Consider the following 24043-nt stretch of genomic DNA (forward strand, 5'->3'; position numbering starts at 1 on the left):
CCATCTTTCTACATTCTGGCGTGCCTCAGGGTTCAGCACTTTCTCCTTTATTATATCTTCTATATGTTGCAGACTTACCGCCACTTCCAGACAACATCCAACTTTTTCAATATGCAGACGATACAGCCTTCCTTGCCTTAGGGAACACAGTACATCAAATTAATACCGCTATGCAGTCTGCTATCAACTCCTTCGTCAGCTGGTGCAACCAGTGGAGGCTCAAGATAAATCCAGATAAAACACAAACATTATTTCTTCTTCCTCCCGGAAAACGTAGTAAAATTCAGAAAAATCCATCTTATCTCAATTTAACCGTTGACGACACTCGCCTGAAACCCGCTAATTATGTTAAATATCTTGGTCTCACCATCGACAAACACCTTACCTGGCGTCCTCATTTAAAGACGGTTGTCGCTAAAGCTTATAATAGATTGAATCTATTACGACGCTTAACTAGAACGACTTGGGGCCTCAGATCATCTGTCGTCCTAAACACATACAAGGTTTTTCTCCGGCCAATACTAACGTATGGGTTCGTGGCTTGGATTAACGCCTCTCCCTTTTATTACGAGAAACTAAAAATTCTTGAACGCCATGCATTACGTATTGCATTCCGAATTAAATTACCCAGCCCTACACATGAACTTTATGAGCGCCTAACTTTTCCCCATATTTTATACCACCTTGAAACACTCCGACTGAAATATATTACTAAACGGTTCGAGGAACGACATGCCCTCCTCTTAGAAACTATGAATTTTGATATAGCTTATACCCCTTCTCACCCCCTTCACCATACTTCACTTTCCCTTCTATTTTCTTTATATCATTACACTTTACCCCCTGATCATCCCGATCTTCATGCCGTTGCTGCTTATAAAACCGACTATTATTCACCTCTCATCTTTCCATCCGTCTCCATCATGGTCCTGAGCCACTCCAGGACCGGAAGATAAGCTCATTCGTCCACTAACATATCCCATGTGTTGTGATGTCCGATGCACTTCATTTTCATCTCATATATTCCCCTCATTTATGATTATAGCATCAAAGCTATAATGTCCTTCATATGATCCCATAACCAAATAAAGGCAATGCCATCGCTTGCAATAGTACTTACTAGGGTGCAGCATTTTACCATTTTTTTTCGGAACGAAGTGTAATACCTGGCAAAAGTGGCCAACCCACATGGACATTACAGGTACAGATTTTTTTTTAAATCGGATAATATCTTCTGTGAGAACTATTGCCTCAAAGTTTCAAAATTTCACTGAAAATTAGAAAAAATAAAAAAATTCTTCATGAATTTTAGTTATGTTAAAGTAAACATTTTTTGGTTAAATACATGTTAGTTGCTTAGAAAACTGTCATTCGAGTGTAAAAATGCCAGTTATGTGCCCTTGGGGGGATAGGGATGCCTCCTCTGGGGCCAGAAAAGGGGGCAAATTCAGTACATTTAAGCGGTTGTGCAGGTCCTCGCTCACCTGGTCATATAGGCTGTCCAATCGTCCCAGAGTCTACCAAGTGGAGGTGGTTGCACCTAGGGTTTCTGCGCCAGCCCTATCCAACCAACCAACCATATATAGGGACGGATGAACTAATCCAATTCGCCACTGTCAGGAAAAATTGTCGCAAATTGGGACTTTGCAATTTAGACAGCTTGCCTAGAAAGTAAGGTTGACCTGATTATCCCGTCCCTAGTATCACTGCCACATACTCGAGAGGCTGCTTCAATGACTAATTTCACTATCCGTTCTATTGCCATCGTGTGGTATGGATAGACGGTAAAGGACTATTCTGGCACAGTGTTGTCAGAAAGTGAAAGTTTGTCCATGAGCTATTTGATACCATCGTTAGAACTGGTGGTACAGTTATTGAAACATCAGTGCTTTCCCAAAAGATCATTTCAGTGTAATCTTTCGCCTCAAAATTCAGTCTGGGAATGATGTTATATCTAATAATGTTATGAAGATTCTCTGCTTCGTGTTTCCGAGCACTAAGAATCTTATGTAATGCATCTTGTCGGACAACAAGTAGACTATCAGTCATCATGGCGAAAAGAACATTCTCTGAGAGTGCGAGGAATGCATTCGTCTGAATGGATGAACGGATTACAGCCTGGTATTCATTTGGTAAGTATCTAGACCTATGAATGGTCTCAAAGACATGACGAGGACCATTAGTAATGGAATACTTGAGATAAGTATCTCAGGTCTTTACTGAGTTTCCTGAGCTCTTCTGACTATGATGAGGTAAGTCACATTTATTGGTTTGAATGACACCACTGGAAGCTTTTCACAATCAGATAGTTTTGAACCTATGGGATCTGTGTAAGAATAGAGGCTTGAATTAGTGCCAATATGCGTGAAGAGAGCTCGGAAAGGCAGTTCATTAAAATGCAAGAGACAAATAGCCTGTTAGTTCCTTTAATTTTCGACGAATACCTCCCTTCCAACCAGTGTTAGTGTTTGTTCCATCACACCCAAGAACCTCTACTTCATCAAAGCCACCTTCGATTTGGTTCATGATGTGCTCGAAAATAGCCGTGGTCTTGGCCAGAGCCAGAGGATGGTGTCACGTCACCAACGTATTGAGAGTTAGGTTCAGTCACAAGTGATAAGTGCTCTTCTCTAACGATGCCTGCGTGTGTCTTAGTGTCTTCCCTTTGACCATCAAAGTATAGGTTTTTAATGGAATCATCATTTCTAGAAGTTACTTTGAAATTCCGAGCAACTTTAAGTTTCGCAACCTTATTTTGCTCCCGTCCACAATTAAAGAAGAGTTATGTTACTAGATTGTTGAGAGGTTATAATTCCAGAGTTTAAAGCTGCCTGAAGCACAGTTGATGTTATATGTGCCACAGCCTTTTCGCTTACATTGTATCTCTGAGCAATCATAGCAGTTTCAGTCAAATCTAGCTTCGGTTTAGATGTTCTGTCTCTGGGTTTGGTCTCTTCCTCAGAAGAACTTTCCAGTGCTTCATTGTCACTGAAGTCATTTTTGTGATATAATAAATAAGATTGACTTTTTAAAAAAAGAAATACAGAATTTTCTGTGAAAATAGTGCTTAGCAAACTATTATCTGTGACGACCAATTCATATAAGCTGAAGGCAACAGTAACCAAATATAGCGCTTGAGAAATGGTGCCCAATTTGAAGCGTAACCGGCTCGTTCCTGATAGTGATGCTGATAGTGGTGATACGCAGATCGGGACAGGAGAAGGGCGTTGCAGTATTGTGAGGTGGAGGGGTGGGAGTGTCATGGTGAAAAATAACATGCTCTGCTATCACTATAAACCAGCAGTAGAACGAAAAGGCTAGGACGAAAATAGCTGTAGAAACGCTTAATTGTACTGAATTTGCCCCCTTTGCCGGCCCCAGAGTAGACACCCCTATCCCACCGCAGGGGCATATAACTGACATTTTGAGACTTGAATGTCAGTTTTCATAGCATCTGGCATGTACAAATCCAAAAATTTGTTTACTTTAACATAACTAAAAATAATGAACAATTTCGGAATTTTTTTGTAATTTTCAGTGGAATTTTGAAACTTTGAGGCAATAGTTCTCACAGAAGATATTATCTGATTTGAAAAAAAATCTATACCTGTAATGTCCATGTGAATTGGCCACTTTTGCCAGGTATTACATTTCGTTCCGAAAAAAAAAGTGGCAAAACGACCCACCCTAGTACCTACTCCCCATCCTTATGATTATAGCATAATGCTATAATGTCTGCTGTTGTATCATACATTCACATCTATTTCTATATTTATCTTCGTAATATACCTGTTGTTTATTATTTTTTTGTTTGTTTGTTATTGAAGCTAATAAATAAAGAATGTACTCATAGACCAGCACCATATACCTTCTATCCACAATCCTCTTCCTTCTCTTCCCATATAAAGGGCATAACCCTTTGGGGGAGCTAGCCATCAAGCTAGCACTTTAAAAAAAAATCATAGTAAAACTATGGTCATTGTCTGTTTCTACCTGCAATATACTGAGAATCAATGACAAAAGCATGTAGAATATAACGCATTCTGTACAGAAACCGATAATAAAAAAGTATATAATACCGTACATATCTTAAACACATGTTTATATATTCTTAACCTCCAATTGTATAATTAGAATTGTGGAATTTTTCAAAATGAAAATGAAATATTTACCGGTTTTAGGGGGAAAAATATTAAGATGTGTAATGTTCAGAAGCTACATATATGTTTTTATATAGTGACGTAGAGGTCTAGTACAAAGCAACGTTTATTTAAAAAAATAATAACTGTTTATAATAATAAAATAATATATAAGTGATTTATATGCATAGTTTCAGTTATTTAGAATAGTAAAGCTAATATGAACCAGTTAGTTATTGGATTGACGTATAAATTAGGAAACTAAGACAGTTTCATTAAAAATAACTGGGTTCGATTTCCGGTGGGGACACTTGGTCGAAAAAGTGTAACAGTTGTTTCAGGCTAACCATTTTGAGTGAGGTTTTTTTTCTGGGATTTCCTCATTCACACGAGGTAAATGCCGGGATGGTACTTGACATAATGTATCCCAGGCCACTTCTTTTCTTCCCCAATCCTTTCTTTCTTTCCTTTCCTCGAATAGCGTGCTCGCTGAGGGATGTTATCCCTCATACATGTGACGGGCTAAATGGCCTTAGATGCCCAAATCGAATTCCTAACCCTAATCCTAATCATTAAAAATAATTAGAAGACAAAAAACACAAAAAATATTAATTACAATTCCTGGTGGAAGGATTTGTGATATGGACCCCACGTTAAGATGTAGGTCCTAATCTCATACAGTCTTGGTGCTGAAAAAGATGCTAAACTCACATTCAACAAACTAAGTTACACGATTTTTTGTTGTCTTATGTCTCTAATAAAGACTGCATCTCTTAAGAATTCCATATCTTTTTTTTAAAAAAAAGAAAATCGTTTTAATGACAATGTGCAAAACAAAGTAATCACACGTTTATTGTTTAACAATACATAAAATCGGGCCAACATGGCTCAATGCTAGAGCGTTCACCTCTGGTGCATGGGATCCTTGGTTCGATCCCATCTCGAGCTAAGTGAATTTTGTGGTGGACAAACACCGTGTACGTGGGTTTTCTCGCGGTACTCCTGTTTTCTCCCACTTTCTTCATTCTACCATTTCATTCATGTATCATCATCAACATGTCCTTTAGCCTAGCCGGCATACCCGTGCGACGTAAAACTTAAAGATTTCATTCAGTTTTTTCAAATATTCTTCCTAACATTTTATTCAGAAACACTACTCCATACTGTTCCTCACACTCTTCCACTTCTGACTTGTAATCAAGGTGTACTGGGTTACCCGAAAATACGATATATTTACCCATCAAACGAGACAGAAGAAGTAAGTAAATGCAAAGAACATAAATAGACAAAAGAAAGAAACTGGCCGGAGATTGAAACAAAAAAGAGAGGAAAAAGTCAGCTAATTTATAAGGTGCATAACATCTAATTAATACTCACTCAAGATTTATTTAAACATTTGGAACACTAAACACGAATATACATGCACACGCAGCTAAAAATAAATAAAATAAATAAAAGTAACATATTGTGAACCTTATCCCGACCACTCATAATCAAAAGTTAAAAAAAGAAGAAAATATTTCGGCCCACCCTATTGTACATCTGTCCTAACTCATAACTTACAAAAATTTAGTGTATTTCGTGATCAAAATATATATGCATTAAAAGCAAAACATTTTTATTTTGGTTTTAAATTTGTTGTTCAAGTAAACTTACGTTTGCATACGCTACAAAGAAGAGTTGGTTCCCTGTGAAGTTGTCGAATCCAAGTAACTTCGGTTCAGTGCTCTGTTGTTCTAAATGTTTCTTATATGCCAAGTATGCTTGTTTCAAACCAACAATTTCACTTATTATATCGGCCAGATGATTCAATGAATTAATCTGAAAAACACAAAGGAATACATTATTTAATTTTTATACTACGCTAACATTTATGCTCATAAACAGCCAACTCAATTTATAATGTACGGGCCTCAACTTCAAAATTTCAAAACAGAATATTTTACAAATCAGATAATGTCAAGGATGTTATAAAATAGAGGATCATCCTATTAAATCAATGAAGCCACAAAAGAACCGAGTACCTGCAAGTCTGATTGGCTACTCTCGTTTCCGCCATTGTCTGATTGACTACTTTCGTTTCCGCCAAGATTGTTGGCTCAAAACATTACATTCTTATTGGGCGGAGTGGGCAGAGTAGAGGTGGCAAAGCTGTGACGTATGGCTTTAAGATTTCTTTTTGTAAGGGCAGATCCTCTATTTTATAACATTCCTGGATAATATACTGTAAATATACCCTGTAATGCGAATATGTTCTGCGGTGGCTCAGTGGTAGAGCGTTCACCTCCGGTGTTTGGGGTTCCTGGTTGGATCCCAGCTCGCGCCGTGTGGACTTTGTGGTGCACAAACATCGTGCTCGTGGGTTTCCTCCCACTTTCTTCATTTCATTAATTTCTCATCATCGCCGTCTTCTTTAGCCTAACCGGCATAACCGTGGGACGTAAAACTCAAAGATTTCATTTCATTTTTTCTTTCGTTCTTCTTTGCACTATATTGCTGTAGGCCTATAGCAGTTATGGCCCAGATCTATTCATTAACTGACAATTTAAAATTTCTTTTCTATGTACAAGCGGCTTCCATAGTAATGGGGATTGCCTGAAATATAATGCCTTAATTATCGCACTTTTCTGACCTTTATAAAATTTGCAGCTATGAACTGAAAATTAATGTACAATTTGTAACATATAAAAATGCTAAAAGATTCAGTTGTAACATGATTATTTCTTTGTTCTCGTATCAAAGCACACGTTGCTCAAGAGTTCAACGTATGATCTGAACCATTCATATTTCTCCCGGGAATTGAACTTAAGCGTCATGTCATTGAAACCAGAAAGTTATACTGTGTTTGGCAGTAAAACTGCAGCTAAGTGCTGGCAAACGTAATATTATTTCATAGCTTTTAAATTAAAATGATATATAGGCTAAGCGGTTAGCGTACGCGCCTTTGGCGTGGGAAACTCGGGTTCGTTTCCCGGCGGGAGCTCATGTGGTTCGGACCCACGCTAATCAGTATGTCCCGTCTCATATAGCCTCGCTACTGAAAGTAACGTTAAACTGAAAATCAAATCAACCAAATCAACCCAATGTTGGAAAGAAGCGTTTAAATTTTCTTCAAATAGTCGCTACGAGAGTTTTTCTTTCGTATTCACTAGGAAAGGACATGACGTATTAGATACATAACTAGAAGTTATGTAATACTGACGAACGTAATGTATAAATGGTTGCATACCTTGAAACACCCTTTATCTTCGTGGATTTTTACGGAAAAGTGTTTTCTTTTGTGAATATTTCACGAAGACCCATGCTTCTCGATATTTCTAATGTTTGAATCTCGACATACTTTTAACAAAAATGCATATTCCACTCGGCAGGGAATTGTTCTCTGGTGCTCAGGTGCGTCTCCATACTATGTTCAGGTGTTTCTATTGTGGTTAGGTCGACATTACCGTTTTAAGAAAGTCAATCTTCCAGTCTGGGAGTCCTGTATTACTATCAGAAAGCAAGTTATCCAATAGTTATTCATGTCCTGACGTAGATTTGGAGTCATTTTTCTGTGTAGCGTTGATTCTGGTGACTGCAAAATTTGGTTGGAATTTGAAATGCTTAAACAATCAAAAGAAAACCAAAATGTATTTTTAGGAAGAGAATTGAGCTCTCGCTTTTGTCCAGCAAGCAATACGAATAATGTTAAAGTAAATCCTTGCTTGAAATCTACGTTACACTAGATTATAATTTAACAATGGAGTGAAACCAACATGTTTGCTAGTGATTTGTTGTAATTTATTTTTAAAAAGAATCTTATGAATAATCAAGAAGGATGTCAAATTGTAAGTTAATTTTTATAACTTTATTGAAGTACCTGCACTACAAAATATTCGGAAATGACTTTCAGACTAGCTCTTTACGCATTACCGATTCTCTTTGAACATCACGGATGACATATATTCACCCCTTTTAGAGACTGTTTTTCCATGTATGTTCTAAACGCAGATTGTCATGGAACTTTGGTTTCGATTTTTTTTTACAGGCTAGCCTGAAGGACTAGCAGCCTTTCAGAGGGTTACGCCCTCTTTTAGGAACGAGATTGGCGGTTAACAATGGAATGAGTATGTTGGATGGGCTAAGTGATTTTAATCTTTATTAGCAGCAACATTTACATAAATAAATAATTTTGAAGGTGGAGATTTAGGAATATTAATCCTTAACATTAGGTGCAGGTATAAACACAAAGGAGAAAAGAATACGGTATATGTTACACAAATAAATCATAACTAAAAATATCAGTGCTTAGGTATAGCATTTATGATCTGTACAAGTATAGCTATGAGCGTGAGAGATGTGGTGAGATGCATTCACAGGACAACACATGGGTGATGTTAATTAGATAAATGAGGTTATATTCAGCCTAGGGGCTGCTCTAGGCAATGATGAAGACGAATGAGGCCCATGTTAGTAAATAATGATAATCACTGTGCTGGAAATGATGGATGAATGAGAGGAAGATGTTCATGAATGACGTAATCTGTAATGATAAGTAAGGCGGGATCTAACGGTGGTAGAGTGTAGTGATATAGCGTGAAGAGAAGCGAAAGTGGGGGATGATAATAACGGTGAGGTGTTGGGTGAAGTGCTAAATATCGCATTGCATCCTGTAGTAAAGGATGTCGTGTTTCGAAGCGTTTGGTGATGAATGTTAGCCGCAGCTTATCAAGGTAATATTGTAAAGTCGGAAAAGTTATTTTGCTATATAGATCCTGTGTAGGACTAGGCAGCTTAATGCGGAACGCTGTACGGAAAGCATGGCGTTCTAGTATTAAAAGTTTATTGTAGAACTTAGTTGGGGCAGCTATCCAAGCAGTAAACCCGTATGTAAGAACAGGTCGTAAGAAAACCTTGTAGGTATTTAGGATGGTGTGTGCTTTAAGGCCCCAGGTGGTACCAGTCAATCGTTTCAGGAGGTTGAGTCTATTATAAGCTTTAGTGGTAATGGTTTTCAGGTGTTGCGACCAAGTAAGGTGGTGATCATAGGTAATTCCCAGATATGTGACAGTGTTACTGATTTGAATGGGCACTTCATCAACGTTCAGAGAGAGATTGCGTGGGTTTCGGCGGACTTTGGAAGTTCTTCTAGGTGGTAAGAATACGATGGCTTGTGTTTTGGCTGCGTTAATAGTAAGCCGCCACTGAACGCACCAGGTGTAAAAGTGATCGATAGCTGTTTGTAAGAGAATGTTAAGCTGCTGGATAGTTGTTCCAAGTGCGAGAAGCGCCGTATCATCCGCATATTGGAAAAGATGGACCTTATCTGGCAGTCGGGGCATATCAGCTACATACAGTAGGTATAGTAAAGGAGACAGGGCTGACCCTTGTGGTACTCCAGAGAACAGAAATATAGGATGTGACAAACTGCCTCGTACTGAGATATAGGTGATACGATTTGTGATGAAATGGTAAATAAGACGAATGTAGGCGATAGGAAGCTGAAAGTGCAGAAGTTTGTATATGAGCCCATGGTGCCAGACTTTATCGAATGCTTTCTCCAAATCAAACAATACTAAGCAGGAAGGATTGGCTGAATTATAGTGCTGAGTAATGAGGGTTGTCAGACGAAGTAGTTGATCATTGATAGAGAAAGCTGGTCGAAAACCAGCTTGTGTGATTGGAAGTAGGCCGTGATCTGAGATGAAGATGTGTAGTCGTTTAACCAGGATACGTTCCAGGATCTTACTGAATGTGGAAGTGAGTTGAATAGGCCTATAGGATGCAACATTCTGGGGAGGTTTATGTGGTTTAGGAAACATTAGCGTCTTAGATGTTTTCCAAGCTAAAGGAAAGAAGCCAGTGTGCAATATGAATGTATAGATATTCGCAAGAAGAAGTAATAGTGAAAAGGGACATTCCTTGATGTGTCGATACGTCACGTTATCTAGGCCAGGTGCAGTATTTCTTTTATTATGGAGAACTTGAGATTTTTCGTGAGTGGTGATTGGGGCGGACACAGCAATATTAGGGGGTAAAACATGAGTAGTATGTGGTTGCAGTTGTGGTGATGAAATATTGAGTCTGTCTGCGGGATGAGGTGCTTTTTCAATTGGCGGTGTGAAAATTTCTTGGAGGTGATCTGCAAAAGCATTCGCCTTATCGCTATCGGTACTAACAGGTGTGTCACCCAATAAAATGGGATAGGGTGTAGTAGAGAATTTGCCACACAGTGCATTGAAGCGAGCCCAGAATTTAGTAGGATGCGATGTTTCAGACAGTGTTGCATGTCTTCACCCAGCACCGGAGCTTATTAGCTTTGATGTAATTGTGCACTGTACGTTGTAGTTGTTTGTGATGTCGGAGTGCTTCCGGGTTGCGAGTGTGGAGATAGTCTCGATAGAGCTGACGGGAACGTTTGATCATGGAGAGATAATGTGGCGGAAGTTTAGGCTGATATGGAACGGATTGTGTTGTTGGAATATAGAAGTTGCTGGCTTCCTGAATTGCGGATGTAATGCGATCGACAGTCTGGTATAATTCGTCACTTGTGGCGGGTTCTGTTAGATCACTGGTAAGATCTGAAATATGCGAACGATATTGATCCCATTTAGCTTTATCATAACGCAAGCTGACTCGAACTGGTAAAGAGGAACGTGGTGTAGCTGAGTATGGTTTGTAGAGAAGCTTGATGGGTGCATGATCACTACCAAGAAGATCAAGTATTTCTATAGTGCAATGTGAAACAAGATTTGAGGATGCAATGACTATATCAGGTTTGGTGTTTGAGATTGGGCGTGTAGCTTGTGGAAGATCTAGAATTATCCCTGTAGTGTGGGTTGTTATGAAGTTAATGCAATTTGTCCGGTCACCATTGCTGCGGCTGTGCATATTGAAATCGGCCATAATGATGTATCTATTGAAAGTATTGGAAATATATTGAACGAACTGCTGAGGCAAAGGATGATTTGGTCTGATATATACAGTTGCTAAGGTGATGACGATATTTTTGAAATAAACTGTGGCAAGGAGATGTTCGGGAATAGCTGTTGCCGTATACTGATGCTGGCGATAAGGAATGTGAGGGGAAATTCCTATAGCTACTCCCCCATTGGCTCGAAGTGCAGGTACCGGATTTGCAGAATGTAACATAGTATAGCGTGGTAAACGGCAAGTACGAGAGTTTGTTAGAAAGGTTTCATTGAGTAAGAAACATGTAACACGTTCCTCAAGAAGAAGCTGTTCGAATAAAACTTTGTGTTTTGGTAGTGATCGGATGTTCAGAAAGAGAAAAGTTAGAGCCATGACGTTAAACGAGTGAACTAGCATGGGATTTATGAAAATGAACAGTATTGCCGGAATAGGTTGCAGTAAAATTAATATGAAAAGTGGTTCTTGCTGCAAGAATGATTTGTTGTAAGATATGAGGCCTAATGAAGGGATGTATATTCTGCAAAGCTAGTGTTAGAAACGTCAATAGCTGGTCTAATGATACTGGAGCGTCAATCGGATGTGGATTGGTTTGAGCTGGTGCCGGCGGTCGCAATGGAACAACGAGCTCGGGATGATCCTGAATAGGGTCCGGCTTTGCCTTACACTTGTAGCTGTAGGCCGGATGTTGTTCGTTACAAGTGGCGCATTTTGGTGGCAATTGTAAGTTGTTACAAGTCCGGGTGTCATGTGGACCAGCACAGTAGCCACATTTACTTGAACTTTTACAATCGGACGTATGATGGGAATTGTAGACCTGGCAACGTTCGCAGCGGACTGGCATAGGTACTGGTGTTCGTGATGGTTCTACTCTGTGTTTGTGGTTGTAAATGTATGCACCTGATGCTAGTAACTCATCAATGGTGTCTTGATGGTTTGTAAGCACACGGACCATATAGGTAGGCCCATTATCATTTCGAATGCGTATGACTTTCGTAATGGTGTGGCCCTCGAGCTTGAGCTCCTCTTGGACTTCTTCATCTGTATAAGATGGGTCAACTCCCCGAATAACGACAGATAGCAATGGTAATCGTTTCGGAGGTGGAGGCTGCTTACGTGTAGAGGAATTGAGCGACTGAATTTTCGCATTTGGACCAAAAGTATCAATAGGCACTTTGTTTTTTATTGTAGTGAGCAGAGTTGGATCCGGAGTTTTTAAGATGATGCCATTCCTCGTATGAACGATTTCTGAAATAGCTGCTCGAGGGAGATACTTGCGTAGTTGTATGGCAACAAACTTCGCATTGCTAAATTTTATGTCGAAATTAGTAAGCAACATGGAATGAACTACAGGTGGAGTGGATCCGTCAGGATGATTTGTAGTTATGTCCATTGGAACTTGGTTAAGATCTGAAGTAGAAGCAAGATGTTGCTTTTTCGAAGGTGGAGATTGTTGAAGACGTTCTGCGTAACTGTCTGTATGTTCTGATGGATGTGGCGATCTGCTGCGGACAGAACTAGAAGAGATGACTGAAGTTGCAGAGGCAACTGAGGCTTGAGAACCTCGCCGCTGCTGAGATTTGCTAATATTGGAAGAAGTGTGATTCGGATCCTTGCGAGTCCTGCCCTTCGGGGTGCTATCTGAGGGTCCAGGTAGAACTTGAGGTAACCCTGTATGTTTGCCTTTCATCGTTTTGCCTGTTCCTAGCCGTGGGTCCGCCATCGAAAATCCGTTCCTGGGCTGATGCCCAACTGTAAATACGAAGATGTGTGCCTATAAATGTGTGATGAACGATTTGATGATACAAGATGATGATAGTTTCACCCTCCAGCACTGAAAAGCGCTGTCAATCCCAATGAGAGCGTATGCGTGCTGGCCTCGATACCAAATAAACCGTAAAACCAAGAAGAATAGCAAAGTCGTCTATAGGTAATAGCAGTTAGGCGTGTTAACCTCCGTGGAGGCTTCAAATCAACTCGACGGTTGTTTCCTTGACCTCAAAGAGGCAAGTAATCCAACCGTATATAGATGTTCGCGATTTAACCAAAGGGAATGGAAATACTAAAGGACTTGCTTATTTTTCTCCGCCAGCTACGGATACCCTATTTTTTTACCTGGTTAGAGATTCCAGGTGGCCAGTTCCCTTTGGTTTCGAAGTGTTTGCCGAGAATAAATATTTTAAATATGTCACACTCGACACCGTTTTTAAGAAGTAATACTTTTCGCACACGCGAACCACATTTTTAAACGCTATATTATTAATTTTCTTTTCAAGAACTGTTCTAAAAATGTTTAAATGTTTTATTTTTTACAGTGTGGTGGAAGAAGAGATTATCCTTTCCTCTTCAGAAATTTTTATCATTAAAACTGATGCCATCTATTATCTGTGATATGAACTTTCTTGCTAGTGAGATTACCAAATATTGTTTAATTTGCTATCAAATATTTGTAGCAAAATTAGTAGTGTTATTTTTGGTTCTGCTAGGACGAGGCAAGATTGTCCACCGACATAAGAATCTGACTTTTTTATTAGTATATTAGTATAAAATTTATATAAAAGCATGTTTCTTAAATTTTTGGAGGGGGGGGATAATTGCCCCTTGCTCTGCCCAAATGACCCCTGATGATCATGCATCGTTATGTTTCTTAGTGGAAGAATAACCCGTCTTTCAGTGACTTAACTGGGATCCTAGTTATGAGGTCCCGTGTGCACTAAAATGTATCCTTAATTTGACTTCACAGTTACCTGTACCATAGTTGGACGAAGAACCAAAAGTTAGTCACATGGTCTGAATCATGTTAATTTATCTTATATGACGGATTAAAGATAGGCGTCAAGCATAATTACCTAATCGAAAAATTGTTGTAATTCTGAAAAGCGATGCAACAGAACATTCATCTTCATCTGCAAGTCGATAAATCTCACAAGTGGTAGATTCGTGTCTTCTTATATTTCATGATGTCATGCTGAATAACTCCTCCCTTCATCCTATTGAAACCTATAATTCTATTCTGACTTTTTTGCAGGTTTGTTATACTGTATTGTTATTTCAAACTTTGATGCATTAAAAACTAAACGTTCGACCAGTAGTTTTAACAACGAAACATACTGAAACGTAGTTTTCGTATAACTCTGGACATGAACTTCCAAAGTTAAAACATCTTGTAAGAACAAGAACATCTGGCATAAGGCACAATGTTAAACGAGAATTATCAGGATACCGCCTTTCAATTTGAGGTAACAAAAAGCTTTCAGTTTCCAAAACAGGTAAAATAATTAGAGTTTTCAACATTATATATGAAGAAACACTAGTCTACAACATGAAAAACCATTTAAAATTACAAAGATTAAATGTATTTCTTTGTTAACTCGAAACAGGACATCTTATTGTATGGAATACACTGATTCATATTTGAAATCCATAGTCACTATCATGTGAGTTCATATAAATTGTTAAATTTCAGTCAACTCATACTTATACTAAAATAATGACACATGAAGAGGTGAAATTTGTTGATTTTTTTTACTTAAGAACATGAGAATAATATAATAGATGCTTTATTTATAAATTTTGTGTGTACAATAATTCCTGAGACTTTTGCACACAATTCTAAGAATTCAAGTTTGTATCTCCTTCGTTGTGTAAAACTCTTTCTCATTAGCTATAAAGGTACCATCTAGTAGTCCAATTTCAATCTCAGATCTTTTGCTCATGAGCGTTGGTTTAGTAGTAAATAAACTTACCTGATCTTATTCCAAATATTCGAAACGTGCACATTTTACTCTACCATCACTAAAGTATAATATTTTTTGTTTTATATTGTAAATTTTTAAACTCAATAAGAAAACCAAGATTACTATGTGTGCTCCAAAATATGTATATTAAAATGGTAGACTACTTATTTCATATTGTACATTCAATGACTTCTGGCGAAACAGTTGTTGTAGCTATGTACTTGTATTTCCATCAATAAATTACATGAATATTTTCAGAGGCATTTGGTACCTGATTCTAAAAAGAAAGAGGTTATTTCGATAGTGAAAAAATTTCAGCTGCTTTTCTAAAAAACAAGAGAGAAAAGTTGTGAACTTAGATATTCTTCTTGCATGAAGGCCTTACGTTGTGTCACCATAAGTTTTGTAACGTACTTCTAAAACAAGAATTTTAGGAATGATCCAAAAAGATGCATCAAAAGATTGCGATCTTGACCAATAATTAATTTTTGGATCAGGGGTCACAAAATTTTTAAACGGCCCCTAAATCGAGTTTTCGCATTTTCTATGGAATTTGCACATCATATTGAGTTAAGTGGTAGTTTGGGTTTGGCTACACTGTATGTAGTTCTGCAGATATAAGGCGTACAAGAAAATTTTTAATTTAAATATATTGGATCTTGGATCAGGGGGTCACAAATTTTTTGAACTTCTCCTAAATCGAATTTTCGTATTTTCTACGGAATAAACACATAATACTAAGTTTGGATTTGGCTACACTGTTATGTAGTTCTCCAGATATAAGGCGTACAAAAACTTTTTGATTGAAATATATTGTATCTTTTGATCCAAAAATAGAATTTAAAATATGTCGAAGATACTAGTTTAGATATATACTAAGTACCCAATAGGTATATATAGCAAATATTTGTCTTTGTGGAGAATGATTTTCTTTCATTTTCTAATGCAGCTAAATTGAGAATTACTCTTAACACTTTTCTTATGGAGAACAGAGAAAAATTAAACATAGTAACAGTTTGAAGAGAAAATAGTTACTTACCGTTCCGTTATTGTTGTAATGGTCAACTAAACATTCCGTTACATTCTTATAATTCACATAAGAATTGAAATCCAATTTAGGGGTGAAGCTTCCATACTTTTCATAAAGAATTTCTGCAAAACAATGAATTTTGTTTTAAAAGGTATGCTTACATTTGACTTATCTACACAAGTACTTTATCTGTAGTTTATATGCTGTGTTCATATTACTTAATCTCTGAATTATATTGTGCATGACTCGAAATACATATGTAGGCCTACATATGAATTTTATATAAATTTACAACCTTATTTACATTTATAACTTGGTCGTTGTCTTAATAAGAAAAAAAAAACAAAGCATGTTAATGTCCAGCATCGTCATTATCCATTTTCAATAAAGGCAAGCAGCGCACGTAAGTGAAAGGCGATTGTCAACTATTAGAAATCAGCATTTATTCACATACTTAGATAATTTTGTATTTATTATAAGTAGATAATATTAGCATTCGATACTATTATGAACACATTTCTCATTCTTTTTTTTTTTAAAGTTAGAGTAGCGGGATATGGATCATTTTATTTTGCAAATATTATTAAAGAAAATGGGAATATATATATATATATATATATGTGTATTGAAAGAAAGTTGGTCAGGAGATGCATATTTAGAAAGGTTTGCCTGGTATAAAAACTCTGGTATAGTCTAGAGAGATATTATTTTACTATATCAGTTGATCTATTTTCTCGTTTTCGGTGGCCAATAGTATTAAGACGTGTTTCAGAGGAAGACAAATTCTGGAAGGATCACTATTGATGTTGCATACAGGTACAACTGTCATATGGTGTATACAGTCAAAAAATATAGATCAGGGGTAAAAGTGGATCTGAAAAGGTAGGGGACGTATGACGTCACGCCGTCCCCCGTACTTATCTTTGCCCATTGTATGTTTTTAAGGAAGTGAAGAGATGCCATAGATATTTTCTAGAAGTAGGGTAACGGAGTTCCCCCGCGCTCCCACTCACTTTTACCCCTGATATAGATGTAAAAACCAATTCAATTTTAATATAGACCGGTAGTTACAGCGCGACTTCCATTTTGGCGTGTTATTTGTCAACACCAAGGATCTGGTGTTGCGATTAACACAGGCCAATGTTGCGGATTTGACGGTGTTGAGCGGTGTGAAAACAACATGTTGTAGAACTAGATGATTGAACGAAAGAATGAGGAACAACGCCATGGTGACCTTTTTTATGTCACTTATACCATGCGTTGTTAGTAACACCCATTTCCTTGCATAGTTAACAAAAGTCATTGAAATATAATAATTAATAACTGTATTATTCGTCAGTAGTCAGTTAACCTTTCATTTGCTAAGAACAATGATTTAGCAATGCCTCAGAGTCCTATGTATTATAATAGTGTGAATTTTAGCTTGCACATTACCTTGGAGAGATATAATAAATATCTAAGTAACTAGTATATAGTAAGTATCTAAGTAAACATGGAAAATTTGCATTAGTTTTTAATTTTTGCTGTTTGCAAAGGTTTGTGCAATATATTTGGCATTCATATCAATTAACGACCAACGACTACTTCCGGCTTCATTATAAATCTCTGGAGAGAAACAACGATACGAAAATACCTGGAATCGATTCATCGTCCGAATAATTGGTTGTATTTACTCCATCAACCCTCTATTGAAGCCACAAGTGGTTGAAATTAACTATTTCCCCTTTCAACGTTGATCGCCATACTACATAAACGGTAAGATAGAGAGAAGCAGTTTTTTGCAATCGATTAAATGCCCGAACACTATATTCCATATCCTTATTCTGTTCTGAAACCGAAAGTGGTAGAAATTTATTACTACTTCTAGTTTTAGTATTAATTATTATAGAGCAAAAGACGTTAAGGGATATTGAGAAGTGGTTTATTTTTTTTTGGAAACAATGCATCGTCTTACGAATAGATCATGTCATCTTTCTTGACCCTATATATTCAAAACGGAAGTAGTTGAAATTAACTATTTCTTTTTCCAATATTAATCGCCATAGAGCAACAATAGTAAGAGATACCGAAAGCAGTTTTCTATAATATATTCAGTGTTACAACAATAGATTCCTTCTACTTTGTTAACCCTCCATTCAAAACCGACTATTGAAGGGACGGTGGCTCAGTTTTAGGGTGCTTACCTCTGGTGCGTGGGGTCCCTGTTTCGATTCCCGGCCAGGTAAATTTATAGTGGACAACACCGAGTCCGTGGGTTTTCTCAAGGTAATCCCGTTCTCTCCCACTTTTTTATTCCACCAATTCTACCATCACCATTCACGTGTCGTAATCACCCCTCTCTTCCTTAGCTTAAAGAGCATAGTTGTGGAGGTTAAACTGAAAGATTTCATTTCATTTCATTTCAAACCGATTATTTTCTATTTTAACGTTGGTCACCATGAACAACGAATAGTAGTATCTTGATATGAAATAGCGGAAAAATATGTTCCACCTCCGGCTTTATCCCTCTAGTGTAACTTTCATGGAACAAAAATGGTAAGACATAAAGAGCAGTGGCTTTTCGATATAGCTTCAGTATCCCAAGAATAAGTTCAATTTATGACCTTATTACTATATTACAACAGGGAGTATTACAACGGGGAGTTATAGATCAACTACATCCAGTAGGAGTTCACATAGTTGGAAGTCCACCATAGTTTCAAATGTATGAAACGAAACTAACTTGTTATTATTATTGCGATAAAAATTGCAATAACTCCGTGATAGTATAAACAGATTGAGAAAACTAAATCACTTCAATGTCTTCATTGGTTGATTAATTACAGTTTAACGTCACTTTTAAAAGATCTACTGTTTTAAAGTTAGGATCTGAATCACTCGCCTCGGGTTTGTATCCATAAAAGCACCCTGCACTGTAATTCGAACTCAGGACTATGCTTAGCGTTATCTACTAGACCACTAAGGATGTAGCTCTAATTGACTATAACTTTTCCCTTTGTCTGAAGTGTTACATATGTTATGTTTGTACTGAATGTCACGTTTTTTTTTCTGTAAGATGTTGCATTAGATTAGACGTGGTGGGTTTCGTAATGTAATGATGTAGAATAACAACATTTCAACCTATACGGAATCAATATTTGAAAAGAATTTATCCAAGGTTCTCTGAAGAAAACGAACAAGTTCTATTATCTTTTTCACCGCTACACTTGGTCATTTCTCAAGTTCCAATAAGAAAATAGCACTTCCATTTTAATAATAAACGGATTCCTACTAATCCTAATAATAAACAGAAAGAAGTCGCTACCTACGCTATCGATTTCCTGCCTGACGCTAATAGATAACGCTACCTGCGATATCGCTTGTTTGTATAACGAAGTCCTTCAATAATGGTAATGGAGCTTATGGTGGTTGGTGGACAAACTTTAAAAAAAAGTTAAATGGAAACAAATAGAGCTTCCAAATTGGCACGATTTAGCCTATGGTGTTTACAGTGGGCCGGAGTATCGAGCGGAACAACTAGCACCAATAAGAAGAGCCAGTAGGATGGTTCAAAATCAATACTCATCACTCCTGGTATTATTTTTCATTTATATATATATATATATATATATATATATATATATATATATATATATATATATATATATATATATATATATATATTTTTCATTTCATTCTTAATTATACAAAATTAAAGCATAATTCTAAAATTTCTGATCATAATTCTTTAGTAGGTCTACTTAGACAAAACTTCTGTCAATATAATTTTAACTAACTTCACATAGGCCTACGTAACCCACTTGTGTAAAATGTTACAAACAACAGAGATAGCATAATTAGTCTATGGGCCAGTATAGGTAAGGTAAGTATAATTTAGGGGTACCAGGTTTCCTTCAAACCACAATTGTATTGGTACCTGATGACGACGAAAAGCTATGATGGCCGTCTCGGAACGGTATCTTTTCAAGATGGCGCCCAAGTCGATTCATAAAACTGGCAATATCTTTGCTCCTAAGTATCGAATTTTAACGCTCTTTTTTCAATGATGGCTCATTAAATTTGCAACAAGTAACGTTCTCATCAATTTGCCGAATATTGGACGATATATGAGGAAAATAAAAAAAATGAATTTCGAACCTCTTTAAGTTTTATTTAATCTATATTAATCGTGACAACAAAAGATTTTGTAAAAAAAAAAACAAAAAAAAACAAACACTTTCGTCAAAAGAAAAGAGACATTAATTAGCTTTCGTTTGATGTATTTTTGAACATTCTATCAATAATACAGCCGGAAATATCAAGATTTGAATGTTCAAAGGTGTGCGCGGCAGCACTGCAATTCAATGTAGACAATGAATATTGAGGTGGAATGTTTCCATAAACTCACCGAGTTAATGGCATTGTAATTCAGAAAGTATCAGACTCGTGTCTACCTCTAAGACCTGTATTTAATAATAATAAGAAAAGGTGCATAGTATTTCACCATTTACCTTTACCAGAATATATTGCAGGTAAGAAAATTGAGTCTCCTAACGTTACAACACAGCCAAATCCTGATTGCCTTAGTTTGTTTTCGGAATCTAAAGGGAAAAATTTACTTTGGGTTCTAAGTCGGCATTGCAGTTCTGGAAATTAGACAGCTCTTGAACAGGATTTAATATAATAGGAACAACGTTAACCAAATACAATAGCTTATTTGCCTTCCATAAGTCATCCAGAAACTGAAAAGTCAACAGTTTATGAAATATTGAGTAAGTGCAATCAAGGCCAAATGAAGTCAAGGCCAAATTTGGAAAATATTTTTGTTGCTGTAGATCAGGTCAGTTTTTCAAAAGCACAGAAATTAAATGGATACATCTCAATGAATTTGACAGTATTTTCATAATGATGGGATCTTTCACATAGTGTGTAACTTACTTTCTAATATTGGGAATTTATTTGGTAAGCTGAACTTAAAAACTTAGCAGTAGAATTAGAAAGAATTGCAATTGGGTTCATTTGTCAAGTTTTAGACTCAAAGCAATACAACCGTGTAAGACTCCATGAATACGTCTAAGAAGCCTTAATGAGAATCTTTTGGAATGAGTTCTTGGATCATGTCGAAGTCGAAAATATTCAGCTTCCTTTTACAGTTACAGAATTAAATTAGTTATTTTGTTCATTTGTTGAAAACATATCTCAAAACAGTTTTGAAACGTCATACGGAGACGACAAAATCAAAGAAATGTTTATTCATTTCGAAGGCTATATGAATCATCTTAGACATGAGAATAGAGTACCGGTACTTTTGTCTTTCTGAATGTTTTACACAGATTTAGTGAACTGTTGGGCTTGATTCGAGGGAAGGTTATTGGTTACACTATCTTTCGTGTTTACAAGAAATGATCCCATGGTGTTTCCTTTAGATAAAATGAATTATGCCAGGTACTTATCAAATCAATTCACTGAACTGTCATTTGGAAAATACAAATCTTTCCATTTTTGAGTTCTACATGTCTGTAGAATTTTCTGTCCAGCTTAAATCAAAGAATCCATTTGCACGAATTCCGGTTGATCAGGCTTTAGAGGAGACAGTAAATAAAGATACACAGACAGCAGGTGGGACAAAAGTATTCAGTTTAAAGCTTGGAGTAGTGAATAAGTACTATTTAACCGCAGAATATCGAGCTTCAGCACTTGGGAAGATGCGAAAATTTGTGAAAATCATTCCAGACAAGATATACCAGCATCCGGATCTTCAGAAGACCCGTATTTCTAAAGACAAAGAACAAGTCTCGGCCTTAGGGGTTGAGCTTTTGTAAAATGAGTGGACCAATCCTTTTGACAAAAATGCCTCAATATTCACATTTCAAAGGCTCAGAAGCGCAGACAGAAGTTCAAAATGATTTATTATTGGCAAGACAGAAAAGGGAAGAAGCTTGTCAAGACTTTCAACATGATCGTTTAGGAAAGAATAAATGTTTCTTTAACTCTAAAAAAAAAAAAAAAAAAAAAAAAAAAAAACTAACCAACTTTAAAAAATAACCAGAAGCTAGGCGTAAAACAATAACAAAGAAATAATTTGAAAGACAGATAGAAATATTTTCGGGAATATGATTTTGTTAGCAGAAAACCGTAACTTAAACATAGTTTTCAGTCGTCCTTTGAGTCCTTTGTCATTGAGTCTAGAGTATCGTGATGGTACTTTAAGGAAAATTAATAAAGCCACATTAGCGAACTCTCTTGAGGGTATGGTTCCATCTACTAACCGTCCGTAAGGTAAATCTAGAACAGTTATTGACGCAATGGAGCTTATTCATATGGAGAAAATGTACTTTTGATGAAATATCTCATTTAATAGTGCTAGAAGTTTTAAAAGTAGGTCATGTCGGTGACAGAATATACGTAGTTTTTGACACTTATAAAGAGAAATCAATAAAGTCCGCTGAAAGAACTTTGAGAGGTGCTGATGAAGTGATACCACTTCATGTTTTGAAGAGTGCACGTAAAGTACCAAACTGGAAGCGACTCTTAATGACAGCAAGAACAAGGTAACGAGATTCCTAGCAGAAAGTTGGCAGCAAAAGGAAAAAAGAATGGATTTGAAAGGAAAAAAATGTTCGTAATGTATGGAAACAAATGTTTAAAAAGTACAAGAAAAGATATCAATGAAGTGCCGAACTGTCTTCTTCTCAAGAAGCTGATACGAGAATGATGTTACATATTAAAAATGACTCATAAGAGTTTTCAAATGTCATATGTAAATCAAACAACAGGGATATGTTCGTTCTGTGTGCATATGCGTCTGTGCATGTTGAAAATCAAAGTAATGTTTCCATTAAACGTGGAACAAGAAACCGAATTCGACTTATTGATGTAAGGAAATTTGTCTGTTTTGTGATCTTCTTTATTGTCTGATTTATCTTCCATTCACACAATGACTGGTTTTGATTTAGTTAATGCTATGTGTAGTCAAGGAAAATTAAATGCAATTAAACTGTTGCGAAATGATGATGAATTTATAAATTTATTTCCTCTCTTTGGAAGAGATTGGAATATATATTAGAAAAGTGTTCAGAAAGAGCACCGTAACTTAGATTTTATTCTGGAGGGGCAAACATTAATAATTGGGCCCCTGGAAAAGATGGGCCCCTAGAAAGAAAAATAGGCCCCTTCTTTCCGTCTTTCTCTTACTCTGTGTGGTCCCGGAGCTTGTGGGCCCTCCAACACGCAAGGCCTGCGGAGCCGTTAGTTACGCTCCGTGTATCGTTATATACATAACAAACGAATTAAGGGAACAATATTGACAAATCTCAAAGCCATACGAATAAATATTATTTCTAGAGCTCCTAATAGTAGATTTTTTTACTGAGAGGGGCCCACGGCTCATTTTTATTTTATTTACCTTTTGTGTGTTGTTTTGTTTATGTAATGTAGTAAACCTGTTTGATGCATCATCTCATGTTCGTATTGTATATGGAGTAAGAAAATTGTCAAAGTAGGCCCCCCCCTCGAAGGGCAGGAAGCTTTCCTGGGGGGACAGTTGCCTTCCCTGCCCCCGTACAAGTTACGACCCTGTTCAGAAACTGCAGTACAATCCCTGTGATGATATGCAACCATAATTACAGTAAAGAATGTATGGTTACCTATAATTAGGTTATTAGAAGCAGGTAAATTTCCCACACCTAAAACTCTCACACTCAAGAAATGTCAAAACGTCCACAAAATCGGTCATAATTCCCACACAAATGGACAAATCTCCCAAATGCACGAACGATCAAAACTCCCACACTCAAGAAATGTCAAAACGCCCACACAATCCGTCATAACTTCCACACAAACGGACAAATCTCCATTTGTTTTGTCCTTTTGTGTGGGAGTTATGACCGATTATGTGGGCGTTTTGACATTTCTTGAATGTGGGGTTTTGGCTGTGGGAGGTATGACCGTTCGTGCATTTAGGAGATCTGTCCGTTTGTGTGGGAGTTATGACCGATTTTTTGGGAGTTTTGACATTTCATGAGTGTGAGAGTTTTGGCTGTGGGAGTTTAGACCTAGACCCATGTTATTTTGCTGTAATTAATCCAGTATCTTTCAGTTGTTTTATAGTCTAGTTTCACAGATTAAAAAATTTATATGGGATCACCGGAATGGTATTCTCTTCCAAATAGAAAGAGAATTATCAAAACTGGTGCATCCAGGTCGAAGTTGTGGTTGAACATAATCAGAATATACATACATTTAAAATA

At 36.9% G+C, this 24043-nt stretch overlaps 1 protein-coding gene across 1 annotated transcript in view; it reads right to left on the bottom strand.

The window, feature by feature from the left end:
- LOC145669317 (endothelin-converting enzyme 1-like) overlaps positions 1-24043 on the bottom strand; it is a 45262-nt gene that overhangs the window by 10710 nt on the left and 10509 nt on the right. Inside the window, exons 6-7 of the mRNA XM_081737623.1 lie at positions 15825-15937; positions 5796-5960 (exon numbers count right to left, since the gene is read on the bottom strand). Of these exons, the coding sequence (XP_081593749.1) occupies positions 5796-5960; positions 15825-15937 (278 nt within the window). The remainder of the gene's footprint in view (positions 1-5795; positions 5961-15824; positions 15938-24043) is intronic.

Source organism: Thermobia domestica, chromosome 13, assembly GCF_964235325.1.
Source record: "Thermobia domestica chromosome 13, izTheDome1.hap1.1, whole genome shotgun sequence".
NCBI classification, from domain to species: Eukaryota; Metazoa; Arthropoda; class Insecta; order Zygentoma; family Lepismatidae; genus Thermobia; species Thermobia domestica.